A 17293-nucleotide genomic window follows, 5' to 3' on the forward strand; every position below is an offset into this window, starting at 1 on the left:
GTAGAAGCTGATGGCACATGAAATGAAGCATGTCTCAAAAATGTATTGTATTTATTAGTTATTAAAAACAATTTGTTTAGTGTTGGGACATGTATTTTAAAGAAAATCACTACATTTTTCACAGAAGATGAAGTTATACAGAGTGTATACATGGATAAGAAAATCAAAATTCCTGAATTTTTCCCAGCTTTCCCAGTTAAAAATTCTTTTTTTCCTGGGTGAAAATTCACTTTTTCCCAGGTGAAAGTACATTTTTTTCCATTTAAGTGACAATATACTTTCCCTTTCAATAGTGAAGGTTTTATATACCAGCATAGAAATTCCTGGCACTTTAGGAAATGGAACCCAGCAAGAACCAACACGTTTTGTAAAAATCCTTGATGTGCGGCAAGATTTAGAGAGCATATTTTCATATTATTAAAGTATAAACACAAATTCCACCAAATACAGCACAACAGTTTCTGAAACTCTGAAATCTAGACTGTGACGTGCTTGTCAGCCAATTATAGCTCATGTCACACAATGACGCCAGCTAATGGCAGAAGGTATTCAGCGTGATAGGATATCAGATATAGTCAGCCAATAACAATGCCATTGGTAAGTAGTGTGAGCACACAAATGAGAAAAGTTAATGGTTTACATTAATATGCACACATATAGCTACAAGAAAAACTAAGTTTTCACATATAATTTTTATCAGTATGAGAGAATTAAAAGAAATATGAAAAACTAACCTTCAAACTTGTTCTTCTTTAGTACGTTACCCTTTAGGATATGAAACACAAATGTGTCAGCAAAATTTTAATTAATGGCATAAATGGCTGGTCTTTTGGGCCCAAAATTTTTCTAAGTCACTGTTAAATTTTGAATGACAATGTAATGCTCCATGATTAAAGAAACTGATCACACATTTTCGCACATACAATAATTCATCTTGCTTAGAAGGAAATTTACTTTGAAAGTAGTGCATCTCAAACCACCATTCGCATTATTTCCCCACCTCCTGTTTGAAATGTAAACAGTTGTGATGAGACATTCATCAAAATGAGGGCCACAAGAAAGATGCTTTGAAAGCAGTTCGATGTCATGAAGTGCTGCATAGCTGTGAAACATTTTGCTGTTGGCAGACACTTGTGTGTGCACTGTGTTTTGGTGTTGTAAATGGTGTATTTTCTTTGCAACCGAAGTTTTATTTTGGTGTTATTCCCTCATTTATGTTTTATTGCTGCAACATTATTCTGCAGTAAAAGGATAAAGTAAAATTCTTTGTTATTAACAGTCAAAATTTAAAAAAATTAACTGAGAACTGAAATAATGAAAATTACCCAGAATTCTAAAAAATTCCTGCATTTTTTCCAGATGTCTCCCAAATGAAAAAAATTCCAGGTTTTTCTGAGATTTTCTGGTTATCTCAGGGTGTACACCCTATTATACTACTGCATGCAAAAAAATTGCAGTCCAATAATTTTAAAGTCATTAAAAATAAAAGTTGATGCCCCTCCCTTCCCTCCCCTCCTGAACCCTGTCAGTTAAGCAATCAAATTGGCTCAAGTTCAACAATAAAGATACAATTTGTTCTACAAACCCAGGTGAATTTATCCATTTGGATGTCTGCAGTCCAATTTCTGATGAATAAGTCATGGTGCAAAGTTCTTTTGTCAAATTTAAAGATGACTCAAATTGACATAGGGCCACTTATTTTCTCAGACACAAATTTAATTTCATTGATTGATTTCATTAAATAAATGCCCTTTTGCTGAATATGTTCAGTCAAAGAATGAAAGTACTGCATGCAGACAGTAGTACTGGGTACATTAATTGTAACATGAAACAGCTTCTCAGAAACTTTGGAATCTAGCTGGAAGTGAGTGCTCCATACACAGTAGACCAGAATGCCAAATCTGAGCGAGACAAATGAATAATTGCTGAAAGCAAGTGCAAAACTCTTCTAAAGCCAAAACTCTTCTAAAGCCAAAACTCTTCTAACATTTCTATGAGCAGAAGCAGTTAACACTACTGTCCGCATACTTAACAGGATTCCAAGAAAACACAATTTGCAGCAAACTTTACTTAAACTGTAGAAGAGACAAAAACCCTATGTTGAACATTTTGGTATCTTTCGACCTGATACTTTTGCTCAAGAGCCAAAATTATTTTGAAGAAAGTTCAATGCCAAAGCCCAAAAAGTTAAGCTTTTGGGTACCAAGGAGAGCTGACAAATTATTAATTTTTTTATCAACAATGCTGAAAGCTTTAGCATCCTCAGATGTCACACTCAATGGGGTGAGCAGCAGCACAACACCAGAAACTCAAGAAGATAAAGATCATAGATGATCTTGGGTGCTGAAGAAAAAGAATTAATGTCTCATGGCAAGTAAGCTCATTACAAGTAAGCAAAATGAAAGAGCCTCCTCAAAACTATATAACAGTAACACAACAGCTAATGGAAGAGTCACCTAGTCAAGTCTGGTTGACATAACTACAAGCCACAAGTCAGCAAGACACGAAGCTGATTTCATCCAACATTATGCTCCTAATAGTTTCAAGGAAACAGTTTCTGGAACTGACTTGAAACACTAAAAAAGGTTATTGCTGAGAAACTGAAAGTTTACAAGGAGAACAAAACTAGGAAGATCATTACAAAAACCAGCAGCCAGCAACTTATTGACTCAAAGTGGGTGCTTGATACAAATGGCAAGATTACTTGGTAGAAAACAAGGCTTTGTGGCACGGCTTCAAACAGGATGAGACCTCAACAGTTATAGTTTTCCTGGCAACTGTCACATACAAAGATTTAGAAATCAAACAGTTCAATATACTCACTTTATTTCTATATACAGCCTTGAAGAAGAAAGAAATATTGAATACTCATGTGGCTGGTATTGACACAAATAATCCTGCAGTCTGTAAGATTGAGAAATCACCAGATGGGCTCAAGCAGGCTGAAACAAAGTTCCTAAACATTCTTCTGCAGTTTAATTTTTAAGCAAATACAAGATGTTTCAAAAAGGACTTTACAACTTTAAAAATTCTTATAAATTTATTGAAAGAAGATATAGAGCTGGATTTAGTGTTATTTTGTAGGGAAACACATCAAGTTTTTTTACCTTAAACTAAAGACATTGTATGTGGTTTCCATTGGTTATTCTACTCACATCCCATCAGAAGGCAATCTCTTCCCAAACTTGCTATAACATTGCAGGTGTAGCTTGGTCAGTGGCAGTGGTGGCACAAATTCTTGCTCCAAGTTGAGGTAGAGAAGCCGACACAGGAGGTACAAACACAACATCCAATTGGCAAATCATGGCCAATCCGTTGACCTGGAAAGCGATCACTGAGAAAATCCCAGTCATCAGCTAGGTAGTGGGGTTGTGCACCATCTTGCATGAAGTAAACATTTCATTCTTGGTTATCCTCATCAATCTGGGGTATCAAAAATTGTTGTGACATATCCAGGTACACTATCCCGTTGATGGTTCTCTCATGGAAAAACAAGGGGCTATACATTTTGTCCTTGCTCAATGTACAAAAAATGTTCATTTTAGGGCTACCATGAACATGTTGCATTGTTTTATGTGGATTTTCTCTGCTCCAAATCCTACAGTCCCGTGTGTTAACATTGCCACTTAAGTGAGTAGTCAACTCCTCAGGAAACATGATTTTTTCCAAGAAGTATTCATCCTCATGTATCGATTTAACATATCCGCACAGAAGTTCATGTGAGCAATTTTATCAGTGTCTTTTATTGTTTGTACAACATCAAGTTTGCGAGATTAACACCGGCTAGATTTTGTAGGGCTGTAGACAAAATGTTGTCTCACTTGCTCAACAACATCATCAGATGTGCATTTCCCATGTCTTACGGAGCACCCTGTTTCTACAAAACATATATGCCACTCATTAGTTGTAGGCCTACTAGGAGGATCTTTAGCATAGTTGGTATGGAAATAATGCTGAACTGTTGTCAGCGACTTTGATTCTTCAAACCAAAACCACAGCTAGCATGCTCAGGTCCAGTGAAGGTAGCCATCTTTAATGCAACTGCCGCTAGTGTTCATTATGGTCCAATTTGGCACTAGCAAACTATGCGAGACAAAACTTGATGTATTTCTCTACAAATTGACACAACACACTCACCTCTGTGGGTACTGTGAATTAATTTATATGAATTTTGAAAATTGTAAAGTCCTTTTTGAAACACCCTGTAATGCTGACCCATGTTTAGCACATCGAACAATCAGTGGTGAAGCTGATATGTTAGCATTCGTCATTTGGATCTGCAGCTCCTTGTGTTTACTTTGTTTGCAGCTAAAATGTTAGCATTATTTGTAGATGATGAGTTTATCATATCAAAACCAAGCAAATTGATTCATGAAGTTGTCACATCCCTAGAAGAAACTTCTTTGTATTACAATCAGAGATTTTCATTATTTTGTGGGAGAGGAAACCAAGTGAGATTATGTAGTACAGAAAATGTTGACACATTAACACACATACATGAGATGAAGAATTGCAAATTTTGGAGTGGATTTATTACCTGCTGAAAAACAACCTAAGATTGAGAATATACCTTACCTTAAGTTTCTGTCTGTTATCTCATGACTAGATATTTTGTTTGCGGTGAACAGTGTAAGCAGGTTTTTGAGCAATCATAACAATGCAGGCTGGCAAGCAGTAAAGAGGATTTTCTGGTATTTGATCGAAACAGAAGATTATGGGACAGAGTCATCAGCAGCAGTAGTGAAGTACAATTAGCAGGTTTTTCTGATGATGTTTATGTAAATGGTCTTATTTGACAAAAATCAGCAACAAGATTTGTATTTCTTTTGGCAGGCAAACTAGTAAGCTCGGTTGCCCAGAGGCAAAAAATTGTTGCTTTGTGTAGAGCCAAATCTGAATGCTCAGCCACTGCTATTACCGCAAAACAAGAAATCTGGCTGAGAAAATTACCCAATGGTCTAGGGATCGAGTCTGAAAAACATTAAAAGTTGACAGCCAGAGCACAACTTGACTATCAAGAAATTCTGAATATTGAAAGTGCACCAAACATATTGATGTTCAGTACGATTTTCTGCACAAGAAGTTTGAAGCAAAGAGATAAAAGCAGAATAGGTACTTACCAAAGAATAACTCACTGATATGTTTGCCAAAGCATTAACCAAAGAGAGATTTATTTATCTGCATGTAAAACTTGTAAACAGATTAACAAAATCAATAAAACAGTGGGAGCATAGAGTTTTCAGGGATATACACTCATTTACTTTGTTCATTATATGTGTTCTTAGTCTTAAGTCAGTCATTGTTAAGGATGCTACTTCAGCCAAAGAGATCAGTAATTTAGTTGTTACAAGTAGATTATTCTCTCTCTGCAACTCTCTCTCCACAACTCACCATAATGTACAATTTAAAATATTTATTTAAAGAATGGAAAATTCCACTTGCCTGTGACATCGCAGCGGTACTGCTAGCAGCAAGATCCATGCCTGGAGCTTCCGATAAATCTTTTGTCCAGTAGTGTGTATGTGCAATCTCCAGCACTTGAAATGCTGAAGCCATGCCACCCAAACCATTGTTTGAATATGTTTGCTCCAAGCCGTATATCACAGCTTGTAGTGTTTTCAACATGCCTTTCCAGACAGCTCGACTGACGCACTGTACGAGAGTTACATACAAAAGCAATTGGTCTAAGATTTTTCTTTTACCACTAAAAACATAATAATTTCTATAACATTTAACACTAAAAAGTTAGACGTTATACAGAATACTAGATACTCTGATTCCATGACTAAAAATCATTATAAAAATCATACTGGAGGGCTGTTGATTTCACTGTTATGTTACAGCTCTGAAAAGCAATGTCATCTTATAAACCACTTTCTAAGTGGCACTTTGATATGGTTGTCTCTCCATTTCCATCCCAATTGCACTGCTTTCTTCATACTAAGTTACACACTCTTTACTATCAATATGGATGCTATAAATATTGAGTGTTCAGTTGGATATTTATCAAGCTATGAACTATTTGTTATTTTTTATTTGGTCATAGCTGAAATGAGGTAGTTTTTCTGTGGCATTCTGTGGCCTTGCCTGTACACTCCCACTTGACATTCTCACCTACTCCGTGCAACAGAACACCTTACCTCAGTAGAACTGCAGCACTGTGATAATGCATCTGTGCATGTTTAGGTGTGTTTGTTGGTTTTTGTTTGTTGCCACATATGAATTTACAGAATATTCCATCAGTACTTGGGCATATAAAGACATATTAAAAACTGAAATGCACAGTACTGATGTTCCACAACATACACACATCAAAAAACGTTTTTCATCACCTCGGTTCCAAGAGTTCCGGATCCTGTACAGAAAACTGGAATAGAGATCAATATAAACATCATTTCTGTCCATTTTATTGCTCATGAAAACCACACATTGTATGTTGTACTCCCATAGAGTGAGACCTTCAGAGGTGGTGGTCCAGATTGCTGTACACACTGGTGCCTCTAATACCCAGTAGCATGTCCTCTCGCATTGATGCATGCCTGTATTTGTCGTGGCATACTATCCATGAGTTCACCAAGGCACTGTTCGTCCAGATTGCCCCACTCCTCAATAGCAATTCAGCATAGATCCCTCAGAATGGTTGGTGGGTCACGTTGTCCATAAACAGGACTTTTCAATCTATCCCAGGCATGTTGAATAGGGTTCATGTCTGGAGAACATGCTGGTCACTCTAGTTGAGCGATGTCATTACCCTGAAGGAAGTCATTCACAAGATGTGCATGATGGGGGCATGAATTGTCATCCATGAAGATGAATGTCTCGGCAATATGCTGCTGATATGGTTGCACTACTGGTCAGAGGATGGCATTCATGTATTGTACAGCCATTACAATGCCTTCCATGTCCACCAGCAGCGTACGTCAGCCTCACATAATGCCACCCCAAAACATCAGGGAACCTCCACCTTGCTGCACTCACTGGTCAGTGTGTCCAAAGTGTTCATCCTGGCCAAGTTGCCTCCAAACATGTCTCTGACGATTGTCTGGTTGAAGGCATATGTGATACTCATCGGTTAAGAGAATGTGATGCCAATTCATGTTGTTGGACCAATCTGGACCATGCTGCATCGTGTCATGGTTGCAAAGATGGACCTCACCATGGACATCAGGAGTGAACTTGCACATCTCATAGCCTACTGTGCACAATTTGATTTGTAACACGATGTCCCGTGGCTGCAGGAAAAGTGTTATTCAACATGGTGGCATTGCTGTCAGAGTTCCTCTGAGCCAGAATCCATAGGTAGCAGTCTCCACTGCAGTAGTAGCCCTTGGTTGGCCTGAGCACAGCATCTCATTGACAGTTCCTGTCTCTCTGTATCTCCTCCATGTCCAAACAATGTCGCTTTGGTTCACTCTGAGATGCATGGACACTTCCCTTGTTCAGAGCCCTTCCTGGCACAAAGTAACAATACGGACATGACCAAACCATGGCATTGACCATCTAGGCATGGTTGAACTACAGACAACAAGAGCCCTCTGTCCAATAGGCACTGCTCATGCATGGTTGTTTACATCTTTGGGTGGGTTTAGTGACATGTTTGAATAGTCAAAGGGACCGTGTCTGTGATACAATATCTACAGTCAACATCTACCTTCAGGAGTTTTGGGAACCGAAGTGATGCAAAACTTTTTTTGATGTGTGTATTTTGTAATTTGCTATGAACTGGTTTTTGGCTTTTAAGCAATGAGTTCAGTCTGGTTTAAGTACTTGCTCAAGCACTACATTTTTCAATAGTAATTATAAAGCACTAGTTGCTGAAGTCCCATCAAATAGAAAGACTTGCACCATGTCGGCAAACAACCCCAGATGGGGTATCCTGGCCAATAACACCAAATGATCATTTCATTTCATATGAAGTACTTGCTTCTGTATCACTATCTGTATAGAATTAACTTATTTTTGTATTGCTTTGCCATATGCCATAGTGCATACATACCACATAAAGTAAATAACATCACATACTTTAGATGGAATTCATACAGCCATTTCCCAGTACCTTTACTTTTTATTGGTTTTTTAAGTTAATAATAAAAATAATTTTCAGTTATATCACAATACTTGACAGGTAAATAATTTCCATGTAGACTTTGCCTCCTTGTCTATGTTCAGAGCGAAATTCTGCTTTCTGGTGTGGCAGTCACCACCTGAATCCATCTCAATTGACGATTCCTGTTACCTCCATATTGAGTATGAGTTTTCATTGTAAAGACACTTTTATTCTTAAGCCAAATATGTAACTATCAGTCTGTAATGAATATCAATGTGGTCATGCACATATTAGTCTGGAAGGAGATACAATGCAGCTTCTTAATACGAACTGAGACAGCTACGTGAGTTTTTCATTTTTATATCAATGAAGCACTTTATTGCTAAATTTACACAGTTAAATTGTTCCTAACTAATGCAGATCCCAACAGGTGCTTCACTTTGTTAATTTATACATTCATCTATTCCACTTCCCTGAAAGTTCTCCTTCACAATGAATGAATGAACAAGATGTCTGATATTTCAAGAAGTAAAAATGTTACCTAAATCTATTCCATCATCTGCTGTAGTACAAAGTAAATCTGAAGGGAAGCACCATTAAGCATGAAAAATTATTTCAGAATAACTGAGCTGATTACAAATCTCATAGGGTGAAGTTGATGCTGTGATTCATTTTTGGCACATGAAACAGAAAACAGCTCATAAAATTCAGAACCTATTTTTGCCATCTGTGGAAAGTAAGTTACATACGGACAACATGTGCCAAAACTGTACCATGAATTTTGAGAAGAAAGAAGTGATATTCAACACAGAGTGGACATGTGCCAGTGGTCATGTGTGTGAGAGTTATGCTGGCTACTGAGGCAGTCCAGCCTCACAAGTGTCAGTGGTCACGTGTGTGTGTTTCTTACTTTAGAAGAAGGCCTTTTGTCCAAAAGCTCATATGTATAGCAGTCTTTTTGTTATGCCTGCCTGTGACTCAATGCCTCCTCTATATGGTGAATATGTGGATGGACATGGGTGGGATAGTAAGTAGTGATATTTCACGAACTACACCAAATTGACGCAAAAATATTTCATTCAGAAATTTTAGTAAGCTTTGTATCTTTATTTTTCTGGTAATTCTTGGATTTTAAAGAGTCAGTAATCAAGATTCACTATTTAACAACAGCTTGAAAATGTGTATGGCGTCATCTGTGTTTCTTAGAGGAACTTCCAGGTAAGTAGTGTGTTGAAATGATAGATCACTATGAAACAAAAACCTATATATTACCTGTGATTCCATCAAAAACTATTCAGTATTTTGTACATAATACAAACACTCACAGGAAAGTAAAAATTATTTGAGTTAACATATACTGTTGTTTCTCCAAGCTTTTATATGAACACACACACACACACACACACACACACACACACACACATGCGCGTGCGCGCACGCACACATATGATCAAACACACACACAGGCAGCGTAGTTTCACTGTATAAGTAAAAAAAGTGTAATTGTTTATGACAGTAAGAAGTGAAAATATGCTTACAACATCATCAATGTGATCATCAGGACTGATTTTTCTCTCCAGAGTACGATTCAACTTGCTCACTACAAAGTTTCTGTAGCTCTCATCCTCCATAAGCTTTTTCAGGCGATTTAATTTTAACCATCCAACACCTTCCCCATCTAAAACTTGATTCACAACCTAAAACACAATTCTTAACTGAAGTAAGATACAAACTATAAATATTATCTAATGCTTACAAAAAAACACAGGAAGACTAGTCAAATTTTCCCAATCAAAGAACATTTTAATGAGTTATCATTTTCTGCACAATTATGTATACAAGACACAATGATAAAAATAACTGATTAATCAAGTAAACAAATTTGTACAATTATAATCTGTATTTTTCTTAGAAGTGAAGCATGGTACCACAATATAGTTGCTGCAGTATTAATGTGAAATAAAAGTATGTTGAATAAGAGTGATAACATTCTGAAAATATAGCTGTCATTGACAGGCTTAAAATATTCCTTCAATAATTTATTGTTTATTTAGCCTACATCAGACCAGGAAACTTATTTCAGAAAGACATTTTAGTCCATCCAGTGGCAATGAGTGTGGCACAATTTTTTTTTCATTGAGAGAATTTGTGATGCTTGCAGACTCTGTTACAACTAAAATAAAGTGAAGTGAACCATTTCACTACGAATTTCTTGTATTCATTTATCTGGCTGACCTCAGAGTCTCAAATTTTAGAATAACTAATTTTACTCGTATTTTCATATCCTTTCTGTTCAATATTACTTCAGTTAATTAGGTTCTGGGAGTGGTAGTTATCATTGTGATGCTTAATGCCCAGAATTTACATGATCTGAAAATTGGGAGCTTTTTCTGGTGGTTTAATCTAGCCATATTATGTGTGCAGATGGGCATTAATGCCTGGTGATGACAGAGGCCATGTATGTGAGAGTTGTGCACATATGAATGTGTGTGTTTCTATATCTGAAGAAGGGCTCTGTCTAGTAGCTAATAGCATCTAATGTACCTTTCTGCCACTCCACACTTCCTTCTATGTGGTGAGTAGCAATCAATACCGTTTCATATTGTTAATACTATGGGCGATCTCTTCTCCTGTTTTCAAGACTACACAATCAAATTTTAATATTTAGAATTATAATTTCACTAGGTGGATTTGTTTACTTCCATATTACCACTACTGGAATGAACTTGTTCAATGTTCAGGTAGAGTGTCCCTGAAGAAAATGAGATGCAAAGGACTGAAGTTCATTAACAAGTTACAACATAATAAATATCCTTGTGCCTTCCACTCTAAAAAGGGAGGGTGCTCAAGTACGTGTGAGCTATGCTTGGATGGATGGATGTGTCTTTCTTACATTTAAAGAAGGTCTTTTGGCCAAAAGCTCACATTTATAGCAGTCTTTTTGTTGTGCCTGTCTGCGACTCAAAATCTCTGCATGGTGAGTAGCGATCTACCATTTTTGTAACATTATTATTTTTCTATTAGTTAGGTAACATTCAGATACATATTCCCAAGATACTGATGGTGGAACAATGACCAACACAATACTGGAAAATTATATGTTTCTGTCTACAGTTGCAGTTGATTTATTTTTGCCTAATGGCTACTGATTTTGGCACACAGTACCATCTTCGGGTCATCCTATAATAAAAAAAAGTCTATTATATATATAGTTGCAATAACAATGTGTAATAAATTGACAACAAATTATCCTGTATGACAGCAAAGAAACTGTATATGGAGTGACGATAAAATTCACAGGCTGCCCCCTACCCATGGCATGCAGTCATCATGCTTATTTCCCAAGTAATGTTTCAAATATTAAAATAAAAGGTCACTCTTCAGCTTTAAATAGATGTTAATTGTGACCAGCAATGATAAGAGTGCCCCCTATGTATAGTGTTTTATTACTTATTTTATCCTTAAAAAAAGTGACTGTGTAAAAAGATATCTAAAAATAGCATAAAATTTGAAATTAAGAAATGCCTGACAAAATAGTCCCCACTACAATAAGACATTAAAAGCAAAATAGTACATGTGTTTAGCCAACTTTACATTTGCCATTATATACAGTTTATCGTACTATAAAACATCAATGTGTGCAATGTGTGCAGATGGGCATTAATGCCAGGTGATGACAGAGGCCATGTATGTGAGAGTTGTGCACATATGAATGTGTGCATTTCTATTTCTAAAGAAGGGCTCTGTCTAGTAGCTAATAACATCTAATGTACCTTTCTGTCACTCCACACTTCCTTCTATGTGGTGAAACATTTTGTATTTAAGCAAGTTCATCATAGTAACACCTTTTTAAACCAAAAATACAAAACTATTTTTATTGAAAAGGAATCAAGAATCCAGAGGGAATAGTGGCACAATGTGGCTACATATTATTACTTTGCAACCATCAGTTGATGATCTTTGTCTGCATCTACAGTTTCATTATACCTAGTCTAATATATCCCACTGTTTACTTTATTTAAATTACTGACGTAAAGATGATAGGGGCTCTAGCACTATGGTACTTTAAAGCATTTGACTTACTATTTGAAGCTGTACACCAATAAAAAATAATAAGTTTTGAAAATATAATGTAACTGGATAGATAAAAAATCTACTCACCAAGCTGTAGCACAACTTATATATAAAGGTATTTAAATTTGCAAGCTTTTGGAGTCAGTGGCTCCTTCTTCTAACAGAAGGGTTGAAGAGAAAGAAGAGAGCTGAAGGGAAAGAACTTATGAAGTTTAGGAAATGGGGAGAGTTCAGAAAAAGTACCCCAGAACCACAGGTTATGGGACACTTACCAGATGGGGTGAGAAGGAAAGACTGATTGTTGGGGACTGCACAGGATGAGATTTGAAAACCTGACAGCATGCTATACAACATGACAGTTGTAGCCCCGGTGCCTGCTTCACGACATATGCCACCTGCATTCTTCAGTCAGGCACCAGTTTCTCAGAACTCCACAGATGGGAACTGGCATTACATGTCCTTGTTTTTTGCCAGCCACCTGGCCTTAATTTACATTAATTTCTTTGATCTCAGCATTTTTTCACAGTAATTATTCCTTTATTCACTCCCTTTTAGATTTCTATATCTCTCATCATCTGACCAGTCTCCTCTCTTCTCTCTACCACCTCTACCTATATAATTAACTTAGATTTCCTTTCTTATTAACTCATACACAATGATTTGGCAGTAATGTTTGTATTGTGTATTACCGTATCTTTCATCTTTAAGCCCTCAGGTTTTCAAATCTTATCCAGTGCAGTCCCCAGAAATAATGCTGCCTTGTAAGTTTGCTTGACACAGTGTTCTGTGTGACTTTTCAGAACTCTCCCTGTTTCCTAAACCTCAATTGTCCTCCATCTCTCTTCCTTCATCTCCAAGCCTTCTGCCAAAAGAAGGAGCCATGGGCTCTCAAAGCTTGCAAATATAGATATCTTTGTATGTGTGTTCTCCTACCACAGCTTGATGAGTAGATTTTTTATCTATCCAACAAGTCATAGGTGCACAAGGTAACTATGGACTCAAAATCGTCTCATCACTTATACATCACTGCCAGGTTGAGAGCATAATAATTGGACTACAGTGCCACAAAAGGATAATTTTCAGAGTGTGGCATGTACTTTTTGTGATCCTTCCTGATCACCTAATATCAAAGCTGATTAATGCATCCTTTCACAGCTGCATATTACCTACAAGCAAGGTTACCACTGCCATGGCTGGTCGGTGAGCTATGACACAGTGTGGAGAAGGCTTGATGCAGCACCCCTGAGAGCACCAGCATACATGTGGACACTGCTTGGACAAACATGAAACTGGAGATGCAGCCATTGATCATCAACTCACGGTTGCAGAGTAATACATAGCCATACTGCGGCACTATACCCTCTTGATACTTCGTTTCTTTTCAATAAAAATAATTTTGTATTTTTAATATATAATGCTATTATTATGACAACACTTGCTTGATTTAAAAATCATGGTCTTATCGATACTTTATAGTGGTGTAAACTATGCACAGCAAGGTCAGCAAAAGTCTGAAAAGCTTGCAACGGGTCAAGGGTAGATTGTGCTGAGAAATAATTGTTAAGAAAAAAAATTCGATACACTGCATCATTTCTGAGTTAATTGGCACTGATGTTAGCCTATCAGGCCATAGTATATGCAAATTCAAGCAGCCTCCCATATATAATTAGTGTCAGTTGTTCTCATAGCATAGACCATAACATAGGACGCTGCTCAGCCTTTGGCTCAGGTCCGAGCCTCACTAGAGTCCCATGTCCAATTTTTGTATCACTCTCTTGTTTAATTTTAGAAAACCAAATGAAGAACGCATTTTGTGACACAGTTTCTGGCGGGCCATTTGAATTTGTGAGGGCAGCAGCCTGATTGGCTAATTTCCATACAAATTAACTTAGAAATGACACAGCGTATTAAGGTTACACTATACACCATATGTTTGCCATCATGAGAATAATATTTTGTAAATTTCTCACACATTATTGTTGTAATTATGTAATGGAATTTTTTGATCATAGTATGGCCTGATGACAGTACTGTGTACCAAAACCAGTCGCAGTAAGCAAAACTAAGTGACTATAGAGCAAAAACATGCATGTTTTCAACATTCAGATTGTAGCAATCCAAGGGAATTGTTTTCTTCCTCAGACTGGCAGTATTACTGCTAATGACTCTCTCAGTACAAGTTTTTGTTGATACTCGCATAATTAACAGTTCTTTTTGGGCTTCTTTTATCCTACTGGATAATTACGAGTACATTCAGTAAGCTGTTTATATGAAAACATGTGCATTCTGAAAAAAACTAGATGTTTTTAATTTCAACTTAAAACAAAAGCAGACAAAAATAATTATTAATGTCAATATAAATTATATTTTACAATAATATATGAAACTATTTTCTTAATATACAAAAGTAATGTTACAGTTTATATTTTCATGCTAATGTCCTTATTGATAGCCTATCTTTGGTAGATGTGTATCTTTCATTTTGGAAGCACGGAAGATCTTTGTTCGATAGTGATGTATTGGACAATATGAGGTTAGCGTCCTTGTCACATGGGACTTGTTGATTTTCAGGGGTGGGCAGTTGCTGGAGTCTACAGAAGAAAGTTTAATTATGATGAGAATGGAATGTATCATCTGTGTAAAAAGTACATGAAGAGATTTTTGTTGGTTTGAATACAGCAAAAAACAAATCCTGTGTTTCATTCAAGCAACTGATAAAAAAGCTGGACCATTATTAACACCTAGTTAACACAAGAAACAAACCTCGGGACAATGATGGTAAAGTTAAGTATCTGCAATCATTTATTGAATGTATCCCATGCCAAAAATGTAGTCCTCTTAGTAGCTTTTCACATTGGCTAATAGAATGAGAACAAATATTGCAAACTGATGGTAAAATACCTTTGGAAGCTTTTAGAGCCCAGAATCATTTGGCATTTTCAGTTACAAGTAGACCAACACCAAACATCAGTAAAATAGTTACATCTGATATCAATACAGCTGATATTAGCCAATATCCATTACATGTTCTGACTTTCTTCAAACTGATCCTGAACTAATGCACCTGTATGTGTTGTGAGGCGAGATGTGAGCACTTTTTGGAAAGACTGTAATTCTTTTAAATAAATAAAAAAACCTATTGGTTTGGAAGAGGGGGAGGGATGGCAGTTGAAATTCCCTGTCCTTTACTTATTTTATCCTTAATTGCATTTACTGTTACAAAGTTGTGTCCATCACTCTTCAAAACCTGTGACAACAGTGATATAACTCCATTGAAAACACCAACTGCAGAAACATCAGTGCTACATGATGCTTCATCCAAAGAGTCTCAATATTTTCAGCAAATGACACTTGCAACTCTGACATTCAGCATTTAATGAATTTTTACAACCTGGCTGCTATGGTTAACTTCTCCATGAGAGTTAAAGATAACTGCAGAAGTCTTATAAATAATATTTTTATTGACAAGAATAGAACAAACAGTAAGTCATAAATGGTCTGCCTTATCATGATGGCCAACAGCTTAAGGTCAACAACATCAACGTGTTTAACAAAGTTTCCCACACCTATCAGTCCTTTAGATGTATAAACACTGAAACTTTTTCAGTCATTTGTCACAGATCGATTAGGATTCAGTGTATAGGATAACTAATGTAAATGACAAACATAATTTTTTTTTCTTAAATGATATCAGGTCTATATCTGAAATGACTTTTCCAAAAAGAACTATGGAGAAGAACATTATGATTTCTTCCAGGAAACCATGGATTACTGAATGAACTAAAATTTCTTGCAACACTAAGAGAGAAATAAATGCCTCATTAAGAGCATCAAACAACCACCTTCAAAGATCCTATAATAAATTGTACTGTGAAGTTTTAAAAAGAGTGACAAATAAATCCAGAAGCTAACATATTAAATCTGAAATTGATAACTCTAGGAACAAATCACAAAGACAGAGTGAAGAAGAACAATTAGAATGAAAATACCATATAGGTAAACTATAACGACAAGGTGATACATAATCCTGTATCAATTTCTAACATATTTAACAACCACTTCTTATTTGCAGTGTAATATGTGGGCTGTAAGGGCTCATTAAATATGACCATTAATTGATTAGAACGAGGTGACCACAACTTACATGACCCAATTTGTGTAGCTCCAGTCACTATTAGTTAAGTCAAAAATATAATAGTGGCCTTAATATCACAGATATTGTCAACATTTCATCCAAAATTATAAAGCACTGTAGCAGTTATGTATGTCAAGTCCTGTGTCACTTTTTCGATGAATCTTTGCAGCTAGGTGTTGTCTCACAGAGAGTAAAGTTTGCTATAGTAACACGGTTTTTAAGAAGAGTGACAAAACTAATGCATCCAATTACCATCCAATATCTCTGCTAAGATGCTTCTCGAAAATATTAGAGAAACTAATGTATAAAAGAATCGTAGACAACGTCCTCAACAAAAACCAATTTGGCTTCCAAAAACACAAATCAACACAGCAGGCTATTTTCTATGTAACAAATGAAATTCTTAAGTCAATAAATAACAAAATGTGAACTACTGGAATTTACTGTGACTTGTCACAGGCCTTTGACTGTGTAGACCACAACATACTCTTAGGGAAGCCTGATTTCTATCATTTGAATGGTAGCACCAGGAGGTGGATTGAATCACACCTATACAGTAGGTAGCAAAAGGTGATACTAACTGATGTGATGGCTGTCCTGTTTCTCCTGTCTGTGGCACACTGAAATGTGAAGTACCACAATGCTCCTTTTTGGGATCTTTACTGTTTCTTATCTTCATCAACAATCTCTCACATTGAACAAACACTGAGAACTCTTTTTGCTGATGACACCACTATTCCTCTTGAAAGGCAAACAACCAGTTAACTAGACAATAGATGCAATGCTGTACTTGTAGACATCTTACATGGGTTTAAGTTGAACAGATTAACTCTAAATATTGAAAAAACTCAATATATGCAATCTCATGCATCTAGACAAGAAAATGAAGCAATCCACTTGCACTGTGATAACCACAATATATTACTTTGTGAATCTGCAATGCTTCTGGGCATTCAAATTGATCACAAGTTAAATTGGTCCAGGTATATTTACACCTACAAAGAAGACTCAGTGCAGCAACTTATGACCTACATGTA

General features: G+C 36.4%; 1 protein-coding gene across 1 annotated transcript in view; it reads right to left on the reverse strand.

Moving 5' to 3' along the window:
* Positions 1 to 17293, reverse strand: part of LOC124606313 (MAP kinase-activating death domain protein) — a 612624-nt gene that overhangs the window by 294757 nt on the left and 300574 nt on the right. The window contains exons 42-49 of the mRNA XM_047138295.1: positions 9586 to 9744; positions 5392 to 5652; positions 5160 to 5178; positions 4951 to 5024; positions 4498 to 4552; positions 3283 to 3380; positions 2705 to 2841; positions 1693 to 1901 (exon numbers count right to left, since the gene is read on the reverse strand). Coding sequence (XP_046994251.1) covers positions 1693 to 1901; positions 2705 to 2841; positions 3283 to 3380; positions 4498 to 4552; positions 4951 to 5024; positions 5160 to 5178; positions 5392 to 5652; positions 9586 to 9744 — 1012 coding nt within the window. The remainder of the gene's footprint in view (positions 1 to 1692; positions 1902 to 2704; positions 2842 to 3282; positions 3381 to 4497; positions 4553 to 4950; positions 5025 to 5159; positions 5179 to 5391; positions 5653 to 9585; positions 9745 to 17293) is intronic.

Source organism: Schistocerca americana, chromosome 3 (assembly GCF_021461395.2).
Source record: "Schistocerca americana isolate TAMUIC-IGC-003095 chromosome 3, iqSchAmer2.1, whole genome shotgun sequence".
NCBI classification, from domain to species: Eukaryota; Metazoa; Arthropoda; class Insecta; order Orthoptera; family Acrididae; genus Schistocerca; species Schistocerca americana.